The 15,485-nt window shown below is 44.6% G+C and overlaps 1 protein-coding gene across 1 annotated transcript in view; it reads right to left on the bottom strand.

The window, feature by feature from the left end:
• Positions 1-15,258, bottom strand: part of RPLP1 (ribosomal protein lateral stalk subunit P1) — a 44,585-nt gene extending 29,327 nt beyond the window's left edge. The window contains exon 1 of the mRNA XM_044067246.1: positions 15,045-15,258. Within this exon, the coding sequence (XP_043923181.1) occupies positions 15,045-15,116 (72 nt within the window). The 5' untranslated portion in view covers positions 15,117-15,258. The remainder of the gene's footprint in view (positions 1-15,044) is intronic.
• Positions 15,259-15,485: the final 227 nt, after the last annotated feature.

Here is a 15,485-nt window from a genome sequence, read left to right as displayed (position 1 = left end):
TCAGCTACTGCCCAAGGCTTTTGCCAACATAGGGCCCTTTTTAGGCAGTCTCAAGGACAAGATTCCCCAACATAAAAACTCCAGCTAAAAACAACCTTAAGTTGATGTTGCTAAACACTAGGAGTCTTAACACAAAATTGCACTCACTAGCAGCAGTCCGCACCTTGGAAGACGGAGACATTTGTGCAGTCATGGAGTCCAGGTTCAAGGCTATGGAGAGCACCCTAGCATACTGGGTTACATCTCCTTCCACACGTTCAGACCACACACTGAAAGCATGAAAACTAAAAGATGCAGTGTATCAATTTTCATTAAAAAAAATACACCTCCAGTTGGTTAAACACGATTCCCTGGAGATACTCCAGTTGCAATTAACTGTTGGTAAGACACTTATTGAAGTTACTGCCAGCCACAGGCCCCTCTCCATGAAATCAGGACACCCACTCTGCCTATTTGCATCTACCCAAGTTCATCAAGATACAGCCTAACACCATGGTTTTGTGCGACTAACTACCCATCCATTTTTTTTGAGTAAATTATACAAGCTTAAACTCACTTGTTCAAAAGGTTCCTCAACTTCGTTAACTCCAATGCCCTGGACCAGCTGACACCCCCACAAGGGGTGCCAACACCCTGGATCTGATTACCAATATGGGGGACCACTGTAGCACCCCCACCATGAGATCTTCCCTGATATCTGACCACAAATCAGTCTCATTTGAAGTAACTGGCTACCTAACACCCCCCCCCAGCAACAACTAAACTAAGAACTTTCTGCCAAGCAGATTACAACCTCTTACGGGATGGTATAAATAGCTTCTCTGCACCTCCCCCCTCAGATGGAACACCAATGCTTTCCACAAACACCTATAGAACTGCATTAATTTGGCCGTAGCCGATATGACCAAAACAAGCTGTCAAGAGCAGCAAACCTTCCTGGTGGAGAACTGCCATTAACAGGCTTTACAAAAAAAAGAGGAAGAAGAAATTGCTATCCAAGAGTAAGAGTGAGCCTTAAACTGGCAACACTCCCTCATCATCTTAAACAAGTGAATATGACTTCTAAAGTCCTCCAAAGCAAGCTACAAATCCAAATTACCTTCAACTATCAGACAACCATAAGGCATTCTTTAGTTACATCCGTAAGCTAAAAGGAAAGGCCCAGATCTGTGCTGAACTGGTAGTTAATGATGCAATGTATACTGAGCCTGTGGAAATAAACCTATTAGCAAACAGGTTCTGTGAAAACCTCACTCCCTTATCCCCAACCACCTGTCCCCTACTTTGTAGCTCTAAAGAACAGGTAGTTAACACACTAGGTCAGAAACACAGGACCTGACAACATCCAGCCTGCATCCTACGTGGGCTCCAGCAAGAATTACCACCATTGGGTAATCTTTTTCAATCATAGTATATGCACCAGCTTCATCCTAGATGAATGGAAAACTACCAGTTACACCCTTGCACAAAAAAAGTGGTGCTTCCACTGACCCCTGGGAACTATAGACCCATTAGCCTGACTAGCCTTATCCACAATGCCATGGAGCAAATCATGGACCTCAAACAAAATCTCCAAACACTACTTGACCCTACTGCTTGGATCTGTTAGATGGAGTTCTTGCCTGTTAAACCTTGTGGACTTCAGACCGTCACCAAGGCCCTGGACAAGGGGAAATCTGTGCATACAGCCTACCTAGACTTAGCCAAGGCATTTGACACCACCCTCCACTCAAGCATCAATAACACTCACCCAGCTAGGAATCAAACCATACATCATTAGAGGATTTGCTAAATGGCTCTCTGATGGAACCCATATAGTCAAAATAGGGGAATCCACCTCCAACAGCAGACCTGCAACCAGTGGTGTTCCACAGGGACCAGTCCTAGGGTCTCTACTGTTTGGAATCTATTTCTCCGAAGTACAACCTAAAACTAAAGGCCTGTGGCTGACAAACTTTGTTGAGGACTGCAAACGGGGAGCAAAGAATCTCCAAATGATGTCAACATCCTACAAGGTGGTCTTAAATGACTGGTGCCAAAGTCAAGGCCTTAAAAATCAATGCAAAAAATGTATTATCCCTTACGGTAAAGGGTGATGTTCCTGCTAACTACCACAACAGCAACACCCAGAGTACTCACTCAGTGGTGAGACCTGGGTACACAGTTTACCAGCAACCCCACCTTTGACCACCATGTCTCCACAGTGGTAAGAGCATTCCATACTGCTCATCTCAAATAAAGGCACTGCCTCCAGAAAAAGTTATAGCATTCCTGAAAACTTCCCTCATCAGGCCAATAACACAGGACAACACCCCTTTTGGTATGTACTTTACAGGCACCTCCAGCAACTGGATACAAGTATAATTTTTGTGGCTTTTCTACTGTTTACTATCTAGCGACTGCATTTTCGCCTGTTTGCTACTGCATTTAAACTGATTTATTGTGTCTAAACTGTTTTTTGCACTAAGTTTCCAATTGTTGCAAATTGTATCTGTAGGCTACACACTCAAGTGTGCTAGCCGATTTATAGCATTTAAAGCATTTGACTTTTTCTTCTCCGTTTCTGAAAAAAAAAACAAACAAAAAAAAAAAAAAAAACACATCTCCTGTTTCCCGCCTTACTGAACTAGAGTAGTCCAGTATCAGAGTTTGCTGATCCCTGGGCTTTGGTCTTGGTTCCTGAAACTGTTCCATATCCTTATTTGGAAAAAGGAAGCTTCTTTGTTTACCAGTGGGAGTGGGAAGCACTGAGCAGCCTATTTGTCCATTTCGGAGTGGTATCAGCCAGAAACTAGTAGTCCATTGGCCATTTTGGGTCAATTCCTAGCTCTTCAACCCCCCTGCTATAAAGCACGCCAAAGTGCGCGTAAGCACAGAGTTGCCACAGGAGCACACAAGAGCAGCGGCGGTTAATTGGGGTTAAACTATTCAGGCTACCTAAAGTCAACTCTTCATTTTTTCCCTTAGAACAGCTTCTCTTGAACTCTACTTCTAACCAAACAGCCTTTTCTCTATCTGAAAGATCCAGCTATACTAGACTCCTAAGGAGACTATTCTCTAGCTGGGAAGCTTGCACTTGCTCCTAAAGTACTTTCTACTCTGATATAGCACTTTTTTTATTATACATAGCACCCCACCAGCCTAGAACCCCTCTTTCAATCACCCACATCCCTCGAAGTCTTTTCAAACTCAATTAACAGAAAGTTCTTTGTTCTCTCCTTCTAGCATGTCGAAGGGTCAGTTGCTAGCGTCCTCTCCTGCCCAGCTGGTGAATCTGGGAATATTGAGGCAATGTTACAATTGCCTCATGTACACAGACAACCCTCTCCTTTTCCCACAAAACACAAATACATGCGAGAGATGCAACTATATAGCCAAACTGGAGGCCGAGCTCTCTCAACATAAGACTGGCAAGACCAGACAGGAGGAGAAGGGAACCACACACACCACAAACCCAGTCTCACATAGTACTATCACAACTTCAAATCACACACACACAAAGACATACTCTGAGGCTCTGATCAAAAATCTACCAAAACAGCAGAGGCCACCAAAGCAGACACCCAAACAACTGCCACCTCATGACAACACATGCAACACACAGACCACAAAGTCAGTGTGCCAAACAGTCACAGCCTTTAAGGCCAAACACAATGCCAGACACACTTATCATAGGTGACTCCATAGTCAGACACACTGACATCCCACTCACCAGATTGAGTAAGGAGAAGGTCACAGTAAGCTGCCTGTCGGGTGCTAGAATCCGCCACATAACACAAGCACTCAGGTCACTCAACAGCAAGTACAAGTATGACTCAGTCATTGTCCATGCTGGTGTGAATGACCTGAGATGTACCTCCCTGGACTACATGAAGAGACAAGAGCTCTCTGATTATGTAGCCCAGGCAGGTATGACCCTGACCCTGAGCAGTAGTCTACCTTCACCAAGAATGATGCCACAATACAGAGACAAGATGATCAGCTTTAATAATTGGCTTAATCTCTGGTATCATTCAAAGGGGATCCAATGTCTGCCTGGGATGACATGCTGGACAAGCCACGATGCTTCGCAAGGGACGGCTTGCACCCATCACCCCTGGGCTTCCGGATATTGGCAAAGGCTCTTGCCACCCCCATAGTGCCTTTTTTAGGCAAGGCTCAAATTCTAAACCTACCACTTTAGAACACAAAAAAGAAAATAAACTAAGGGTAATGCTGCTCAATGCCAGAAGTCTAAACCTCAAGATGCACGCACTCAAGGCCCTCCTCAGTATGGAGAACATAGATGTCTGTGCTGTGACTGAAACCTGGTTCAAGGCTCCTGAGAGCACCCCAGCACCATCAGGTTATACCTCATATCATGCGTTCCGGCCCCCAAATCCGGACCACACCAAGAAAGGAGGGGGGGGGTATCCATATTCATCAAGGATACCCACACCTCCAGGTTGGTGGCAATGTACGAAGCATCGGAGACCATCCAGGTGCAAGTAACCGTAGGAAAGACTGCTCTGCAATTTGTAGCATGTTACAGGCCACCCTCTCAAACTCAGGAACATCACACAGCTTTCCTGAAAACACTCGAGGGGATAAATGTATCTCCAAACACCATCATATTAGGTGATTTCAACTACCCGAATATAGACTGGGATCATTACTCAAGCCCCAACACTCTAGCTCAAAGGTTCCTGGAGTTCATAAACTCAAATGCCATGAACAACTAGTCACCATCCCCAGGAGAGGAGAAAACATACTAGATCTCATCATCACGAACATGGGGACACAATGTTCAGCACCAGAGGTGTACCCCTCATTGGGGAGATCAGATCATAAACTAATCTCACTGAAGTCCACATCCCGCCCCCACCCCAGATAAAAAAGACCACAGTGAAGAACTTCTCAAAAGCCAACTTCACACTTCTTAAGACTGGTGTAGTTTCCTTCAAGGCCCCCCCGAGCCAGCGGAAACCATTACCCAAACAGCTGAATCACTTACAAATGCCTTCTATCAGCACCTCCAGGACTGCATGGATCAGGCAATCCCAAACAAAACAAAGACTCTTTTCACCAAAGGCAAGCGCCCAGTCTGGTGGACCCCAGCCATTAAACTCTACAACAAAAGGAGAAAGCTACTACAAGATAGAGCAAAATAGACACCCTTGATCACTATAAGTAAAAAACTACGATTGCTCATAAAATCATTTGAAAGAAAAGTCGCTAAGGACTCAAAAGACAATCATAAGGCCTTTTTAGCTATGTTAGAAACCTGGGAGGAAACTCCCAGATATGCTCAGAATTAGTTCAAAATTATGTCAAAAATCACTGAACCAACAGAGATTGCCAACATACTGGCTGACAGGTTCAGTGCTAATTTCTCCCCCCCCCAAAAGGAGAGATATCTATCCCAGCGGATTGTAGCCTCCCACACATCTCAAATGCACAGGTGAAAACTGCTCTCTCCAAGGCAAAAAACACAGCATCTATGGGACCAGATGGTGTCCCCGGTTGTGTGCTCCACGAACTCAATGAGGAATTAAACCCGCTGTTAGGGCAGCTGTTTAATCTTAGCCTCACCTCAGGATACATACCAAAGGTGTGGCGTACGGCAACTGTGGACCCACTTCACAAAGGCGGTGCCTCCACTGACCCTGGTAATTACCGCCCCATCAGCTTGACAAGCCTAGTCTGCAAAGCTATGGAGAGGATCATAATGGAACTCATAAATAAAGACATAGGGGACTTACAGACATTGGATCCAACCCAGTTTGGCTTTGTCAAGGGCAGATCATGCCTATTAAACTTGGTAGATTTTTTTGAAACAGTCACCAAGGCCATTGATGAGGGCAAGGCAGTCCACACAGTCTACCTTGACCTTGCAAAAGCTTTCGACACAATACCCCACTCGGGTATCATAGAAAAACTCACCAACTTAAATGTAAACCCATACGTCACAAGATGGGTTGCAAACTGGCTAAGTGACAGAACCCACAGGGTCAGAGTGGCTGGTGCCACGTCAGACTCCAAGCCGGACACAAGTGGTGTCCCACAGGGCTCAGTCCTAGGCCCCCCCTTGTTCAGCATCTACTTTTCAGAAGTACAGGCAAACGCAGGAGGATTATGGCTGACAGTTTGCAGACGACTGCAAACTGGGCGCCATAGTTGAAAACACATCAGACGCAGATATCCTTCAGAAGGGTCTCATAGAAACGGATAACTGGTGCCAGAGCCATGGCCTAAAATTAAACGCCAAAAAAATGCATAGTCATACCCTTCGTGAAAAACAAGATTACCCCTAGCTACCATATAGGTGGCAATCCACTAAGCACAGAAAAGGTTATCAGGGATCTGGGGACCCAGGTTGACAGTAACTGCTCATTTGACACCCACGTTGCCAAGGTAGTTAGGAAAACCTTCTACCATTGCCCACCTGATCACGAAGGGATTCACATCTAGATCAAGGGAGGTCATTGTTCCCCTGTACTCATCACTCATCAGACCAATGATAGAGTACAATGCCCCATTCGGAAATATCTTACCCGACACCTGCAGCAATTGGAAAGGCCCCAAAAAGTTCCTCACCAAGAGGATAAAGGGTCTCAAAAATGTGTCTTATGCTGCCCGACTGAAGGAACTCCAGCTCTATTCGGTCGCATACCGTTTGCTCAGAGGTGACCTGTGCCTAACATACAAGGCCATGTCAAACCCGGAATTGATGGATATGCTCCACCTCAAAAAATCTAAATCCATAAGAAATACAAGAGGAAGAGACTTAAACCTTAACACAGTTATAAATAGGACATGCTGGAGGGACAGATTCATCACCCAGAGACTCCCTATGCTGTGGAACAAGATCCCAGTACATGTGAGGCAGAGCACCTCGCTGGCCCTGTTCAAGAGAAATCTTGACATATGGATGGGAGATCGCCTCAGTGTCACTGCTAGACAGAGGCACGGTAAACTAATGGGCACAATACCTTTCAAACTTAAGGGGTGGTGAAAGCCACAAAACTATGGGCTAGGCTTATAAATGCCCTAGGGCAGATAGCCTAGTATGAACCTATGAACCTAAATGTTCCTCACAAAGAAAATTCCAGGTCTTCAGCATATGCAGATCGGAAATCACTGTCACTTTATTCAGTTTAATACATACTACTCATTGGCACACTCTGCCTTACATGAAAGGCAATCTCTGACCCTGCTTTATTGGAAATGCTGCAATTTCTAAGTCAAATGGTACACAGGTTAGCTTGCTCGAAAGACCTTAACCTAATATGCGACATTAACAGAACCTGCTTGAGACACAGATTTCCAGAGGTTACCACATCTTTGGAACAGACTCCCCACTTCATGTAAGAGCACCTCAGTGGCCCTCTTCAAATGCAATCTGGACTGGATGGGTAACCGTAAATTTACACCAGGGGTTCCACCAGCATCTCTCTCGGACAGGGGCAATAGGTGCTGATAGTGGAAATACAGATAGAACTTGGGTAGGCTTGTAAGGGCCTGAGTGTCATTAGCCTAGCAACTTATTATCATAGGACCACCAACGTTCTTGCAGTTTCATCTTTTATGCCTTAAGCTTTACATTCCATGCCATCATTTGGAGAAGACCCAGCAGAGTCTGCTTAACTGTACACTTTTTATACAATAGCTTTACTGATTTCTCCCCTCCGATTTATCTGCCGAGGTGCTCCATCAGTATGAAAAGTGGGCTCAGCGTTGAAAACCCTTATAAACAAACTTTCACTGGAACCCCCAGAGTCCAAACACTGCTCATACATCCTATCACCAATACAAAATTTTAGAATACACAGTTTCAACATACAAAAAAGGGTAGCAACAAAAGTGGGGTAGCAACAAAAGTGGGGAAAGATCACCCCCTGAAGGCTCAGTACCAACCCCCACCAAAGTTCCACCTAACACCCATTAACACCTCATTAATATACAGAGCCACAACAAAGAAACTGTTTACCATCTATTCCTTTACCTTTTAAAAGTGCAGTGCTGGAACAGAATGTTGCTTAATTACCAAAGGTTCGTTTTACTCCGTGTTAGAGTAAATACACCCTGGAATGCACTTTACTGTGTGCTAAAATTCACAGCAAGTGTACAGTAAGAATCACATGCAAAGTAACGCACAAGTTTATTAACCACAAAAAGAGAGCAGGAACCAGTGTCTCCACTGATTTAAAAGTTCAGTCGTTTATATTACTGAAGTAAATAAGTTTGTATTAAAAACAGCGAATATATTCTCCTAGCCCCTAGGCCAAAATAAGCCTTTAACGCACAAGTTTGTTGATTTTTTTGTAGCATCCATTAAAAAAATTTTTTTTTAAATTACTGGTGGTGTGCACGTGACCTCTGAAAGGAAGTTTTCAGAACTGAATGTGTTTCACAGGCTGCTGTTCAGGAGCGCTGGTAGGGTTGGCCGGAGAGCACCCTGGTTGCACAGTCCTCTCTGCCCCAAAAGGTGAGTCTTCCGAATGAGTTATCCCCTCTGCCCCACGGGGATTGCTCATTCCTGGAATAGGATCTCGGGGGGGGATATATGCAGCAGACAGGGAATAGGATCCGGGGGATATGCCCCACAGCAGCAACTTTTTCCATCCTTCTCACCATGTTATAGTGCATCTCTTACTTTGGGACCAAAAGGGGAAGATTTGTCAACAGGCACATTGTTAAAGGGGTCCGCAAAATCACACAAACGCATCCAAGCATACAGTCTCATGATGATGCCAGAAACAGCCGCTCGAGCTGCCTCCTTGGTGGTGTGTGAAAGATCAAGCGCATCAAAAAGTTAAGAGATGGTGAGCCCTCCATCACAGAAACAGCCTCGGAGAAGGGAGTTAATAATCAGCTTGTTCTTACACTATGCCAATGTACGGTTGCTGAAGCTGGAACTAATATCACAAGCAATGATGTGGTAACACCCAAACGCACTGGGCATGACTGTCAGAAATGGGCATCGTACGCCCGCACTCACACTGTTAAGTCCTAGTTTCACTTTCAGACATAATGAAACTACACTACAGTCCTAAAACTAAAATTTAAGCAATCAAGCAGCAGCAAGGTTAAAGAAAAAATTTGTTTTTTTTTTTTTAAAACAGATGGGAGTACCAACAATGGTACTAAGAAATACCATAAAGTGGTAGGGAAGGGGGCCTACCAAAGCAAGAGGGACAGTACCAACTATGGTATGAAGAGAGTTAGAGTAATGACGTGACACGGCTGCATCACGTAAATAACAAAAATGCCAGCTTTGTTACATTGCCACACACTTTTATAAATTTTTGCAATTGCCTTTTTAGTGAACGTAATTTGCTCCTCCAATGAGCCAACATGTTCGCGGTAACCATTGGTAATCCTTGCGGACGACAAACACAGGAAAATGCTGATTCATGACCACACTAACATCACCCTGCTGTTGGGTGGGGTTTGGGTGGCAACAGCACATCTGGTGGATTAATGTACTTCAATGTTAATGTACAAAGAGAACATCTGGGAAAAAATATTTTAAGTTTGTTTCCTGCCTTTCCTGTAAGTGGTCTACACTGTTTGTAGGCTTCTGAGCCCCCAAGCTTTTCTGTGTTGGAGGGAAGCCTTCTAGCTTAATTTTGTTTCTTACAACTAGCCAGTTCTAGTTTCAGCACTCAAACCGGTTTCTTTGAACTCGGCACTTGTTCAGAACTCTTAAGCACTAAATAAGCTGCAAATTACTACAGCTCTCAACTTTCCTCACTTGTCTAGAGGAAAGCAGTTTTTAGTCCTTAATAAATAAGCACCTACCCAGGCATGTCTAAGGGTCAGCTCTCGGTGATTTCTCCTGTCTACCTGATGAATCTGGGCATCTTGGGGCAATGCAGCAATTGCCTCATGTACACAGACAACCCTCTTCTCCTACCATCCAACACTACAACCTGTGAGTGATGCACTTATAGCCAAACTGGAAGCAAAGCTCTCTTCACCCAAGACTGGACTAGACAGTCAAGAGGAGAAGGTAAACACTTGCACCACACACCTCATAGTCCCTTGAAACCTACACCACCAAAAAACACACACATAGAAACACAACACACACACACCTACATTTGCGGAGACTCTCAAAAACCTGTCCAAGCACCAGGGACCTCCAAAGCAGAAATGCAAGCAAATTCCACCCCCCAACACAACCCAAATGACACAGCCAACAAACTCAGTGTGCCACTCAACCACAGCCCATAAGGCATAACAATGTATCAAACATTCTACTCATAGGTGACTCTATAGTCAGGCACACTGGTTCCACCCACCAGGCTAAACAAGGAGAAAGTTACTATCAGGTGCCAGGATCCACCACAACACACGCACGCAGGTCACTCCAACAAGTACAAATGTCATTGTCCATGTTGGTGCGAATGACCCGAGACATACCTCCCTGGACTACATGAAGAGACATGGAAGAGCTCTCCGAATCTTGTAGCCCAGGCAGGTATGACCCTAGCCCTGAGTAGCATCCTGCCATCACCCAGAATGATACCAGAGTAAAAGGACAAAATGATAAGACTTCAACAATTGGCTAATCCTTCTGGTGTCATTCTAAGGGGAACCAATGTATTTGTCTGCCTGGGACGACATGATCGACAGACCACGATGCTTTGCCAGAGATGACCTGCACCTGTCACCCTAAGGATTCGGGACACTGGCAAATGCTCTTACCACCCCTATAGTGCCTTTTTTAGGCAAGGTTCAAATGACGAATTCAACACCTTAACAGGTACAAACAAGCAAAATCTGAGGATAATGCTACTCAATACTAAAAGTCTAAACCTCAAAATGCACTCACTCGAGGCACTCCCTAAAATGGAGAACATAGACATCTGTGCAGTGACAGAGACCTAGTTCAAAGCTCCTGAGAGCACCCCTGCGTTACCAGGCTATAATTCATACCATACCGTTCAGCCACCTAACCCAGAACGAAGCACTAAAGGTGAAGGCATGTCCATATTCATTAAGGATATCCACACCTCCAGGCTAGTTGCAGAGCATAATGCATCCGAGATTATCCACGTGCAACTAACTCTGGTCAAGACTGCAATCCAAACTATAGCTTGCTACAGACCCCCCACCATGCCCCAGGATTCCCACTCCTCATTTCTTGATACACTGGAAAGTATTAGGGTACAACCCAACACTCTAATAATGGGTGATTTCAACTACTCCACCATTAACTGGGAAAACTACTCATGTATCAACTCTTTTGCTCAACGTTTTCTGGAATTCATAAATTCAAACGCCTTGGATTAACTTATTCACATCCCCACCAAGGGCAGCAATATCCTAGACCATGTCATTACCAACATGGGCAACTGGTGTTACACACCAGAGGTCAATTCCTCGTTGGTCAAATCTGAATACAAGCTAATCACCCTAGACATCCACATCCCACCCCCAATTAGGGAAACCACCGTAAAAGACTTCTCCAAAGCCAACTTCACAATTAAGACAGAAGTGGCAAACTTCATGAAACCCATGCAGACAGGCAACACAGGTACAACTGCTGAATCCTACACAAATGCACTTTATAAGCACTTACGAGTGCATGGATCATGCGATCCCTAACGGAACCAAGATGCCATCCTCCAAAAAAAGAAAGCCAATCTGGTGGTCCTCTGCCATAAACTCTACAACAGAAGAAAGAAACTGTTGCAAGAGAGAGTAAAATCCCATGACTGGAAGAACTCACTGGTCAACCTCAGCAAGCTGAGATCCCTCATAAAATCCTCCAAAGCTAGTTACGAAAACAAAATTGCCACTGAAAGACAACCACAAAGCATTCTATAGCTATATCAAGAATCTAAATGACAACACCCACATCTGCTCCGAGTTACAGCACAATGGCACTAAACATACAGAACCAACTGATACTGCCAACATCCTGGCAGACAGGTTCAGTGCTAACTTTACCCCCCTCTCACCCCCTAGAGGGCCCATCTCTATACTGGAAGAATGCAAAGTTCCTGTAATCACGGCTGCACAGGTTAAAAAAACACCCCAAAGCCAAGAACACAGCATCCATGGGACCCGACAATATCCCAGACTGTGTTCTACACTCGCTACATAATGAACTGGCACCCTACCCAAGTACCATGTTGAATCACAGCCTCACCTCAGGCTTTGTGCCCACTGAATGGCACACCGCGACAAAGTTATCCCACTCCACAAAGGGGGAGCCAAGACAGACCCCAGGAACTACCGCCCCATTAGCCTAATGAGCCTGGTCTGCAAGGCCATGGAACATATAATGGAACTCAAAGACATTGGTAATCTCCAAACTCTGCACCCTACCCAGCTCGGGTTTGTAAAAGGCAGATCATGTTTCCTAAACCCGACTTCTTTGAAGCAGTCACCAAAACCATAGACGAGGATAAGGTGGTTCACACAGCTTATCTAGATCTCACCAAGGCTTTCGACACCACCCCCCCACTCTGGAATTAAACAAGCTCACTAAACTAGGTATAAATCCCTATGTCACAAGATGGGTTGCCAACTGGCTCACGGAGAGAACCCACACTGTGAAAGTAGCAGACCCCAAATCCGACTTCAGACCAGTGACAAGTGGAGTACCACAGGGTTCAGACCTGGGTCCTCTCCTCTTTGGCATCTACGTCTCTGAAGTACAGGCTAACACAGAAGGTCTTTGGCTAACAAAGTTTGCAGATGACTGCAAACTAGGAACCATAACAGAAACTAACTATGTGGACATACTACAAAAGGGCTTCACTGAGACAGATGCCTGGTGTCAAAGCCATGGCCTGACGCTCAATGCCAAAAAGTGTATTGTCATCCCCTTTGGTAAAAATGCTGTACCCATGAACTGCCACACAAGTGGTAGTCTACTTAATGCCGAAAGTGTGATAAGAGACCTTGGGACACAGGTGGACAGTAATCTCTCCTTTGATAATCACATTGTCACAGTGGTCAGGAAATCCTTTTATGTGGCTCACCTCATGACAAAAGGTTTCTCATCCAGGAAAAAGAGGTCACTGTTCACCTCTACTCATCACTCATTAGACCCATTATAGAGTACAACACCCCTTTTGGTATGTACCTCACAAGACATCTACAACTGGAAAGGCCACAGAAATACTTCACAAAGAGGATTACTGGCCTTAAACAGATGCCCTATGCAGACAGTCTCAAAAAAACTCCAGCTTTACTCTGTCCACATCACCTACACAGAGGCAATCTCTGCCTAACATAGGAAGCTGTGTCAAACCCAGAGCTGGACATGCTCCACTTAAAAACACAATCCCTCAGAGCTACATGCTCTGGGGACCTATACCTTGTCACCCCAATAAACAGAACATGCTGATGGGATAGATTCCTGTCCCAGAGACTTCCCATACTCTGAAACAGACTACCTATGTCAAACAGAGTTTCTCATTAGCACTCAAGAAAAATCTTGAGGATTGTTTAGGAAATACGAAATTCACCCCAGGGATCACTTCTGTTGCTCTGCTCGACAGGGGCACAGGAAAAAAAAATTCTTGGGCGGCAAAAGCCAGGATACCTTTTTGGCTAGGCTTACATAGGCCCTTGGGTTAATAGCCTAGCATCTACCCATGAACCTATAAAACCATATCTCTGGGATAGTGATTTGTCAGTCACAGAACTGGCTTTATTCCTTCCCTTATGTTTTCTGATAAATTAATTCTACATTAATGTTGGTTTTCTTTCAAAAAATGTCCCTTGCTGATTAACTTACTACCAAAGCAGCATTTCTGCAGTTTACTCACTTGCTGTGACTACAGCTGTCAACCAACATCCTCACCTGCGTAGTACTGCCTCTGGGTTGCTCATTCCTCACTTCTACCGCTGCGACTTTGAGAAATAAATATTCAGCAACCCCTCTTTCCCATTTTTGCACAATGGGGGATGGCACGTCACTTTAGCAGTGAACCGATTTTGCATTAGAACAGTACCTCGTAGGGTGTGCAGTAGCAAGTCGCAACCTAACCACGCCTCCAGACTCATCGGGCGTTTCCATGCCCAATTCCCGTGTCAATCAGTAGCGACACCCCCATACCTCTCAAGTATACAACATTACGAGGAACTTCTCATTTCGGGTCTTAAAAAGTCCATGTTCCTCAAAGTTCTACATTGAAAAGGTCCGTCACACATTCAGTGTTAGGCATTTTTTTAACTGATGTCCATTGTTAAAAGTACTGAGTCATTAAATCATAAGAACACTTTAGAAATATACAGTAACACTTTGAGAGAGGCAGTGTTCCTCATTTAGGAGATGGAAGGTTGAGATCTATGGACACGCATCTACGCGAGGTACAGTTATAATGCAAACCTGACAATCTAAAAAGCGTTCTTAAAAAAAAAGTCTCATCATGAACGAGAGTACAATAGCTCGTTCTCTCGCGCAAAGTAGCGCCAGCAGCTGCAGAATAGCCACTAAACAATACTCGAAAAGTTGGTCAAGTGCAAACAGCACCCCATTTTTCTTAGTTTATCGCAGCTGTTAGAATGCACTCGACTGTGAGCAGTGTTATATACCGACGGTAACTGAAGAGCGGGGCTTTGCTACTGCGTATCCTATGTACTTGCAGTTTTACTTTACTTTCTACCTGGATTGCCACCAGCTTACCATACCACAGTTAAAAACCTGCTCAACCGCGCAGGAAAGGCAGTTGCCGCCTTGACAATATACAGAAAGTCTAAGACCCCACACAAAAAGCGTACCTAATGAAAGATACTGTTAAACTAGTATATGAATGAGCACTCCAAGCCAAAACTTTAAACGCGCCACAACTGAAAGCACCACAAACAAAAGTTATCCCATAAGGTACAGTCCACAACGGTATCACCAATGCAAAAGCGGATTATTAACCACTTTAACATCAGTTTCATTTTTCAACTACATCTGCTACCCCAACACTAAAACTATGTGGTTACAGTAGCCATTACTCGCGTTCCACGTTTATTACATACGTTTCACCCACTGTAGGAGAAATCATGCCATGCAGCGCCATGACAGTAGTAAGACTCGAGAAACTCACCGTTACGGATACCTCATCATCATGGAGGATAAGAGCGGAATAAATGCAGGCAAGTTCAGATGTAGATGCCATTCTTAAACAATTAAATGCACTTTGCCTTAACAGATGCTTACACAAAAGGGTGCTAGTCGCCGGATTAGTAAAACTCGGCCTTAGCTTCACATAGAAGAACCAAGCACCTTAGTGATTATTTTTCAAAAGGGAAGGGCTACGTCATCCACGTTCTCTTTTGTAGTACACGTAACACGTGACACTAGTCGTACATGGATGCGAAGCATAGAGAAAGAGCAAGTGCGAAACAAGATCCATTAAATAACTTTATTGTAAGAAGTTATACACGCTGACGTCTGCTTATATTCACAACGGCAATGTTTGTTTGTGTCTTTCGGCTTTACCCAGTTAGGGGTCGCCACAGCGGAACTCCGGTCCGCTAATGATTGG

Source organism: Protopterus annectens, chromosome 3.part1, assembly GCF_019279795.1.
Source record: "Protopterus annectens isolate FY-2018-M chromosome 3.part1, PAN1.0, whole genome shotgun sequence".
In the NCBI taxonomy this organism is placed as follows: domain Eukaryota; kingdom Metazoa; phylum Chordata; order Ceratodontiformes; family Protopteridae; genus Protopterus; species Protopterus annectens.
This window is presented reverse-complemented; position numbering and strand designations above follow the sequence as displayed.